Source organism: Austrofundulus limnaeus, unplaced genomic scaffold, assembly GCF_001266775.1.
Source record: "Austrofundulus limnaeus strain Quisiro unplaced genomic scaffold, Austrofundulus_limnaeus-1.0 Scaffold444, whole genome shotgun sequence".
In the NCBI taxonomy this organism is placed as follows: Eukaryota; Metazoa; Chordata; class Actinopteri; order Cyprinodontiformes; family Rivulidae; genus Austrofundulus; species Austrofundulus limnaeus.
In genome coordinates, this window is record NW_013952846.1 from 70,729 (window position 1) to 80,464 (window position 9,736).

Genomic DNA, 9,736 nt, shown 5'->3' on the forward strand with positions numbered 1-9,736 from the left:
ATATAAAGTTATTAGTGAAGAAAATCTGTCTGGATAACAGCAGACTGACCGCTCGTCATTTTACCGCTCGTAAAATATACGACAGGTCTGGACCACTCGTGAATTTTGTTCGTATCTGAAAAAAATCTTAGAATACGAAAACATTGGTGAATGCCACAAATTCTCCTAAATCACTCGTACGCACAATTTAAGAACAAATCTGTGCGTACGAACGGTTCTTGCATGAGGCCCAATGAATTCTTAAAGGAACACATATCACCTGCTGCCTTTCATGCCAGAAATTTAGAATGGGATAATTTTATGGTAAAAAAAAATAGATTTATTTATTTTGGTCAAACCTAGACAATAATATTATGCAAGGAATGTCTCTTGCAATATTACAAAATGTCAAACTTACATTATGTTGTGAACGACTTGGCTGCTGGATAAAAAATTTACCTCGATGTCTGTAAAATCGACCAAGTYCCAGAAAATTTTATTTTTGCTAATGTCACTTAGTTTTGGCAGTCATACTGAATTAGTTCAACTCCAAAAATTAATCAGATGTACATCCAGTGATAACTTTCTGAAAGATCCATTATAATTTGCCCACTGGTTAATAAGATAGTTTGCTGCAGACAAACATGCTCGGTTCCACTAGTTTATGATAAAACTTTAATCAAAGATCTCATATGAACAGACACACAGACAGAGCTGAGCCCAAACAGTTCAGGGAAATATTTAAACAAAGTAGCACTCAGAGTAGGGGTTGGGGATCAGTCTCAGCTACTACCACACCAAAATTTAGGTCAGCATCTGTCAGTTCAGCTAGGTTGTACACATTTGTGTAGATAAGGTTGCTTAATAGCAGCTGCCTTCTTAAAAGGAGTTGACTCCAAAAGGGAATCAGTTACAGATGTTCATCCAGTGAGTTTTTAAAAATTCATCTATGGTTTAATGAGATRCAAACACACGTGGGTGCTTTATTTATCTAGACTCTTTGAAGTTGATGGCAAAGTGTAGCTCACCAGGGCCGTGGCATGACTGATCTTCTGAACAATACCGTTGTGACCGAGATACTGCAGGGAGAGCCAAAGAGGCAGCGCTCGCAGCTTCTCCACCGGCTGGCTGGAGGTCAAACCTGCTGCCAGAGACTGAGGCAAAACAGACACATGAAACCCAGTGAGGCAGTTCGTCCCAAGACTGTTCACAGGGTTAAAGGCTGTGTCCAAATTCAGGGTCTTCATCCTTCGAGGTCTAATTTGTTGGCCGCTTACATCATTGTGCCGCGCAGACGGCTGTCAAAAATTCGAAGACTCCTCCAGTTGCGGCCAACAAATGCATCCTCCTTTTTGCCCAACTTAGGTGACGGGTCCAATAGATCCTTCTTGGCCCTCTCTATCCCAAGATACATCGTGGGCCAACCAGAGATTTTATTTATTTATTTTTACTTGTAATGGTGGACGAAATGAGAGAAAGAAAAGTAGCTTTGAATAAAAACCTGGCGGTATAAAAATTGAAAGTTTAAAGCAGTTGTGTTAGTAGGTGCGTAGACATGTTTTTAATATTATTCTTCTCAGAAATCCAACAAGCTCATATGGCGAAATAAACAAGCTCGTACGGCAGGGCCCTTAGTTCAAACATAACCTCTAAGCTAATTGTGTTAATTTATAATAAGAATATATTAAGCTCTTACACCGGGATAAGAGCGGGAATAAAGCTGGAGGCTAGACCATCCAAACTGACAGCTACTTTCTTCTGGTCTTCACAGTTGAAAAAGGACCCGGCCCACCTAGACCAGGTGGACCAGGCCTTTCGAAGGACGCAGCCCCTGAATTTGGACACAGCCAAAGACCTGCCAAAACAAGCTAGAAGGAGGTGTGAGCCTACCAGTGCTGGGTCTTCATGTCTGTAAAGAGTGACAGCAGCAACAGCCGGCAAGCCAAGCCACTGACCTGGTGTCAGAGTCATGCTGTCACATCTGGTGGCTGCCTGTGAGAAAACAACATTCAAACAGTACAAATTAGAAGACAGATACAGAACAAGCATTCACTGGATGTCTGGCTCCTGTTACCAAAGTGAAGTAAGGATATTTTAAAAGTTACAAATTTGATTGTTTTCTTGTTTTTGTGTTTTGTTTTAAAGGGGCAATATCATGCAAAATCAACTTTGAGTTTTATATCATGTTATAATGTTATACTCTCATAAAAAACATGCCCAGAGTCTTGCTCTGACTCATTCATGCATGTTTGAGAAATCCTGCAGCGTTTTTAGGCAGCCATGCTGAGGAGCAAAACGACAGGTGGGGACCAGAAACGCCTCTGGGACGTGTTTTTAAGCCATTCATTCCTCATGGCAGAGCACACCCCCTCCCCCCTCCCCACACACCCCGCCCATGACTCCTGCAGGCTCTCGGGTCAAAGTGAAAGTGAAACCTAACTGTCTGCTGAGCTCTCMACATTAGTTCTCACTCAGTGAAGCTCTTTTCAGATTAAAAATACCTTTGAGAAAATGTATTTTCAGATGTCAAGTAAACTGCATCATAGTGCACGCGTCGGATCCGGGCGGTATATGGCTCATTTAATTGTTCTGGATCTTCGCTACAACCAGGAGTGTTTGCAAGTTCCTGGGACGTTCCCCAGCGGAGATATAAGCAATCAAATGTTGTCGGGCGAGCTCCGGCAGGTGAAACGGCTTATTTCCAGCACGGGGCTGCTTGTGCTGATGCAGGGGAATAAAAGAAAGAGATCCAGTGAGGTGGAACTGTGGTCCTACGTCCAGCACCCACTCTCCCGCCTGGATTCAGCCAGAAACACCTGGTGGGCGATATTTCTGCAAAAATGCATAAAATTCAGAAACCCACCTGATGGATCACTTCCAGGCAATAAAAGGAACAGATCTGATCAGGTGAAACCAGTCCCGGAAGCTCAGCACTGGGTTTTATAACAGCCTGTGAGGGAGTTTTATATTGTGTGCTTTGGTTTAAAAAAAAAAGGGCAGTATTCTTGTGGTAGCGATGTTGACCCTGATAGATTATTGTTTTGTTTTTACTCGTCTGTATGGAGAGAAGAGAGGAGAGTTCTTTGAATAAATGGAGACGAGTTCCCATGCTCCAAAGTTATTTGACTCTGTGGTTCTCACTGGGCATGTTTTCAGCCCTCATAGCTCACACGTTACAGTGAGTACTAAATGAAGGAGGTAAAAAAATTATCCTTTTTGTTCGAGCATCACTTTTATGTTTCTCCGTCAGGAGTTAATTAAGGATTTTATCTTTTCTTTTTTTGTAGGTAAATACCTGGTTAAGTAGATAATTTTGTTTGAAAATACTTTAAATTCAACTAGCAACACATTACATTCTGTTTTATTTACTTTAAAGAAGTGAGGAGTAGGGAGACGAAAAATTATGTTTTGTTGATACTGAGACTGGACGAGCAGCTCTCGGCAAACTGCCGACTTCAAAAGTAGCTCTCGGGTCAAAAAAGGTTGGGCACCCCTGATTTAAACAAATTTAAAAAGTCTGAATAGCTCAGGCTACAATGGCCAATTAAAAAGGTGAAAAACTGGTTTCTAATGTGCACATGGGAAACTAATGCAAGCAGAAGTTTGTGGTTTTGGTTTGGAAAGTAAAATAGGAGCTATATTTTTCATTTTGGACTTGCCAAAATGTAGCTGTGTTGGACAGATTTCATCATTGATCAGTTAGCCTTTAGAACTGATAATCTTTACTGATTTTTGGGGGGATACTTTCTGTTTTCAGAAATGTTGGAAAGGTAGTTTTGTGAAGTCATTCTCTTTAGAAGTCAGGAAATCACGAGCATTATATGGTGCACACCAAATAGTTTTGTGTGTAAGAGAACACTACTTGGTGTGCACCACATAATAGAGAATGTATTAACATTTTTCATCTCTGCAACAGATGCTTTCTCATGCTGTGTAGAGTTCTCAGTTCAAAAAGAAGAAACTTAAGAAAAATTGACTGCTGTATGTTTCCTTCATCTGGGGCTTCCATATAGCTTATTCAGGTTCTTAAAATTTGTACTTGACTGAGTTAAAATCTTATTTAGAAAACTGTTATCTTTACTAATCAATGGATGTGTTCTCCCAGCTAAAACTTAAATAAAATCCAGAGACTGACAAACAGGAGTTAAAAAACAAAAAGAACCTTAACTCACAAACACTGCAACTATTTTTTTGTATTATTTTTATTATCATTAATAATATTATTATCTTTTCCCATCATGATTTCCATACATTTTCCYATTTATTTATTGCATGTTACACTTTGTTGTACATGTTTGATGTGCATGTGTTGTGTATGTTTCTATAATCACATTCATCATTCATACAAGTAGATAATTGTTTCTAAACATGACATTACCATAACAGCAGAGGTGGTGTGGCCCAATGCAAGGGTTGCAAGGTTGACCCTGAAGAAAACCACAAGTTATAATAAATAAAAATCAGTTAGTCACACTGATTAAATTTTACTGCACATCATTTCTCCTGTCATGATGTAGATTGTTGGTAAATCATTTGACAGAAAAAAAAAATCAGTATTAGGCATTRTGTATGTATATTTCTTTTTTACTAATAAAGGCTCTGAACAGAGAACAAACAACTATAGCTCCTTTTTTGCATTCTGAGGGACATTACAATTAAATTGTAGCTGTGCTGCACAATGATGAATGCTATCTTTAGAACATGCTTAGTGAACACACTAACATGGTCYCTACGGTCTACCCAGCATGTTATCCATATGTGCACATGCTGTTTATTGCATTGTTTCCTGTTTCTGGTGTATGTTTGTGGCAGTGTCACCTCCATAGTTACAGAAGCATTTGGGTACTTTTTTGTTCATCACGTGGATGAATATATTTTTAGAAAAGGTGCTGTAGAATGTTTTAAAAAACRGCAAAATGAAAATAAAGAGACCTTTTTTGAAAATAGTGTTTCTGTTAGAGCAGACTTACCCCTCAACATGAAGCCACAATTCGTACTGATCACACAACTCTTTCAGACGACTCAGCTTATCAGTGTGGCCTGCCCCAGGGGTACCTGAAGAGAAAACAAAACAGATAAAAACAGAACAACAAAACAGGCAAGGAATGATAATGATTTGACAAATAAATGTAAACTGTAAAAATATGTCAATAATCTACTGTCAAATAAATGATTTTAGGTCCTAAAATCACTCAGGTGTCCACAACAAACAACTGTCCTAACCTGCATTAGCCATCACCAGCAAAGGAAGCTTCCCAGTTTCAATGTCTTCTTTGATCAATTTGTCCAACAGGGCAACATCCTGGTAGAAACAATCAGCACGAGTTAGAATATTTTTATATTTGCCTGATATTCCAGTGTGTTAATCTTCTGTATTAACCTACCATTTGGTGTTGAGATCCAAAGATGGTGTTACATGGCACCATGCACAAACTGGAGAGAGGCAAACCAAGCTAATAACACAGAAGAATAATGTMAATTAACACTTTGAGATTAGTTAGTAAGAGACAATCATTGCAATTAATGCTGAAAATGAAAATAATCATGTAGAAACTAGTCGTGGAATATCCTGCTACTGATGACTCACAATTTGTATGAATCTGGTCCCCACTGGTTTAGCTGAGSTATATAAAACGTGCACTGGAACCTAAACATGTGGAGGAACATTATGTCCAGGAGTCCAGATTCTGCCTATGGCAGTTSGATCATAGTGTGAAAGTGTGGAGAAGACATGGAGAATGCTATGCTGATTGCCGTATCAATACAGTAACATCTTTTGGTGAAGGCAGTGTGGTGGTGTGGGGCAGTWTCTCTACTACATTAGAGGCAATATCAATGCAGAGCTCCACAGTCTGGGACCAAACTCTTTTCACCGAAATCACAATGCTCGCCCCCTGCCAGCAGTCCTGATCTCAACCCCATTGAACACTTGCAGAATCAGTTTGGGTGTGATTTTTGTGCCAGAGTGACCAAAACAACCAGGTTGGCTGACTTGAGATAAATGCTGTTGAAGAATGGGATGCCATCCCACAGCAGTGCGTGACTACAATGAAGAGTAGGTACCAGGCTGTTGTGGCTGTGTATGGTTCTTCCACACACTACTGAGGCTTGTTTGTTAAATGAATCAATTGTTAAATTGTCAATATGTCTTTCTTCTTCAAACGTTAATTAACCAGTCCATCAAACAACTCAACAGCAGAAGAAGTGGTTTTGAATTGGCAGTGAGGATTTGGCAAAGTTTTTCCATGCGGTTTCTTATAAATATATAAATAAACATTTTTTGGACATACTCAGGAGTTTATTAAAGCAAAGAAGTGGAATATTCTTGAATGACCAAATTATTCACCTGATGTCATCCCAATTGAGAGTTTCACTTGTTAAAGACTAAAGTTCAGACAGAAAGGCCCACAAACAAACAGCAACTGAAAACCGCTGCAGTAAAGACTGACAGAGTGTTAAAAAGGAGGAAACAGCATCTGGTGACGTCCATGAGTTCAACTTTAAGCAGTCTTTGCCAACAAAGGGTTTTCAACCAAGTATTGGAAATTAGCATTTTAATTACCACTATTTAATTTGCCCAAATACTTTTGAKCCCCTGCAATGAAGGGATTGTGTTTAAAAATGCTTTAGTTCCTCCCATTTTTATGCAATCATTTTGTTCAACCAACTGAATTAAAGCTGAAAGTCTGAACTTCAACTGCATCTAAAATGTTTTGTTCAAAATTCATTGTAAATATAAATATATAGTAACAGTTTAATAGTTTGTAACRTGTTATTAAATGAGTCATYATGTTATASTCTGATTGTAGTAACTATGAAAATGCTTCCTTCAGTTTGTAAACCAGCCATACTAAAACATATCATATGTTTGGAGACAAGCCTACATATTTTTTTTAAATGACAATGAGAAGGTGAACAGTCATAAAATTCAAAGTTGATAGTTTTGTCTACACTATTTTTGCAACAACTGAAACAAAGAAATGTTTTGGGTGTGGACAGGAGGGTCATTTAGTGCATAATTGCCATGAAAAAACCTGGGAACAAGAGAATGAGCCTCCAGACTGCTGGAGGGGAAGAGACGAGAGTCTCTGTAGACAATGAAAGGGAGGGGAGGGGCAGATGTCACAGAATCTGGCTCAGACATGCAGCAGAACAGTGAAGCTGCTTCTGCCTCGAGTTGTCTGSATTGAATAAATAAGAAACCTACCTATTGAGGAAGAAAGAGTAAAGTATGAACTGGATGTTGATGAGGTCATGTTTAAAGGAGAGAAACAGTTAAGCATGACACAGATGTGCCTAAAGTACCAAATGCAGATGGTCAAAAGTGGTCAGACCAAAAATATGCAGGCAAAAGAAAAGGTTTTTGCAAGAAATTAAAATGTTTTATCTGACACTGACAGTGACAGAGAAACTTTGACTCCTCAATAACTGATTGTCGGACAACAAACTGGTATAATCATGGACACATWTGTAGTCTTTCGGTAGTAACAAATGGAAAGAGAGATGTAGTTGTGGATTATTTGTAACAGTAGTTGAGAAAAATGTCTTGAAGGTTTAAAAGATGATGATTATTGCCTTAGTAAACTGATGCAGAAACTCAAATAAATGGATCAMAAAAGTAAAAGACAGCAGAAACTATGCTGCATTTCTTCCATAATACTATTTTTTTTATGTCTTTGTATAGCTACGAGTAATTTTAAAGTTTCATCCTAAAATCTGAATGGTGCAAAAGATCTAAAAAAGAGCTATGTTTAATGAACTTCTAATAATTAGAGGCTCTAAGTATCACTTTTGCTCAGGAAACTCAGCAGTACAGACAATTAAGTTGACTGGAAGAAAGAATGGATTGGAAATCTTATTTATAAAATTTCTTGATTGTAGGAAAAACAATTTCTTTTTACGTAAAACTTTGAACAAAAATCTTTTCAAGTTGTTGAAACTGTTCTGGGAATCAGTGCCATTGCCTGCCTTTGAGTGCAGTCAGACTTCAGTGATTGTCTGACAATGAAGCGATCCTCATAGATAGAAAACATGACACCAAACGCAGCATACTGTTTTTACAGAAGTAAATATTGATGCTAYACATTTTAGCACAAGTGTATCAATTCTGAAGTTATGTAATTATTTGCCATCCTTGTTTCATCCAAAGTTTACATTTGATCTCGATGCTTCCTACACACTCAGGTACAGAATTGCACTGCTGGAATAGGAGTGACATACTGAAAGCAGAGGCAAGACACAAACAACTATGATTTCACCATGCTATTATCAACACAATCCAACACACTGGTCGTTGGTATACCTCTGTATCACATGTTGGTGTAAATTCTCAGTCATCCAGATTATGACAAATATAGAAAGTTAAAAAACAAAACTGCAAATCTGTATCTGAAGACGGATGAAAATTCAAGCTTTAAACTGCATGATGTTGGTATTGATTATAATTGGATTGATCTGTGTAACCCTACCTCAATGATGCAAAACTCAGACAAAATGGGACATGACTGTTTAGACCGCCACCTCTTTGAAAAGTATTGAGAAGTATTGTTCTTGAAAAATTAAGTAAATTTGGTATTAGAGGGTCGGCACTACAATGGGTATCTAGATATTTGAAWGACAGGAAATAGTTTGTACAAATAAATGGTGTAAGATCTAAACTTGGTAACATCACATGGAGTCCCTCAGGTCTCTGTACTGGGACCTAAGTTATTTATTTTATATGTGAATGACAGTAAATGTGTCAGGATTTTTCAAATGTGTTTTATTTGCTGACAATACAACATTTTTTTGTTTAGGTAAAGATATAGGAAAAAATGTTTTGAGATGGTACAGAAAGAATTTGTGAAAATACAAAATTGGTTTCAACAAAACAAATTGTTATTAAATTTGGATAAAACAAATTATATGATATTTAGTAACAGGAAGACAACTGTTGATTTCTCATTTAAAGTAGTTGGTATTGAGATCTGTAGTCGGTGAGGTGAAATGTCTGGGTGTCATCATTGATGACAAGCTGACATGGAGACCTCACATTCATCATTTAAGAACAAAAATATCTAAATTTATTGGAGTACTGTATAAAGTCAGGGAGTTATTTAATGACAAGGCTCTGCTTGTGTTGTATAATTCAATAATTGTTCCACATTTAATTTACTGTATTCAAGTCTGGGGTAAAGCTTGCAAAACAATTACAAATCCAATTTTTGTTTTGCAGAAAAGAGCCGTAAGAATTATCACTAAAAAAGATTATAACCATCCATCAAATACATTATTTTTCAAACTGAAAATTTTGAAATTCTATGATCTGGTTGACTATAATATTTTACTGTTTAAGTACAAGGCTCACAGAAACATATTACCTTCCAACATTCAGGCAAATTTTGTTAAGAAGGACAGATGTTATTATCTAAAGGGGATGAAAAAGTTTGTGAAGCCATATTTTTGTACTTGCTTGAGAGAAAGATGTACTTTAATCTAGGGTATAGGATTATGGAATGGTCTGGAGGATGATCTTAAAAATGCCAGATCTATGTATATATTTAAGAGACAGATAAAAGCTAGTTTTCTGAAGGTATATATGGGAAAAACAAAATGTGAAGCTATATGAATTGTTGTTTGAGTTGATGTTTTTATTTTTATTTAGTATTGTTTTGTAAATTATTCTTTGTTTGAATATATTCTGGGGTTTAAAGGGGCATACGTCATAAGATTTATTCTTCTTCTGCTACCTTTCATTTAATTTTGATTTGTGTATTTT

The 9,736-nt window shown here is 37.3% G+C and overlaps 1 protein-coding gene across 1 annotated transcript in view; it reads right to left on the reverse strand.

Annotated features, from left to right (window-relative positions):
• The window catches only part of pdxdc1 (pyridoxal-dependent decarboxylase domain containing 1), a 55,715-nt gene that overhangs the window by 19,427 nt on the left and 26,552 nt on the right, over positions 1–9,736 (reverse strand). The window contains exons 7-12 of the mRNA XM_014024884.1: positions 5,364–5,432; positions 5,203–5,281; positions 4,950–5,034; positions 4,358–4,406; positions 1,870–1,971; positions 1,008–1,133 (exon numbers count right to left, since the gene is read on the reverse strand). Coding sequence (XP_013880338.1) covers positions 1,008–1,133; positions 1,870–1,971; positions 4,358–4,406; positions 4,950–5,034; positions 5,203–5,281; positions 5,364–5,432 — 510 coding nt within the window. The remainder of the gene's footprint in view (positions 1–1,007; positions 1,134–1,869; positions 1,972–4,357; positions 4,407–4,949; positions 5,035–5,202; positions 5,282–5,363; positions 5,433–9,736) is intronic.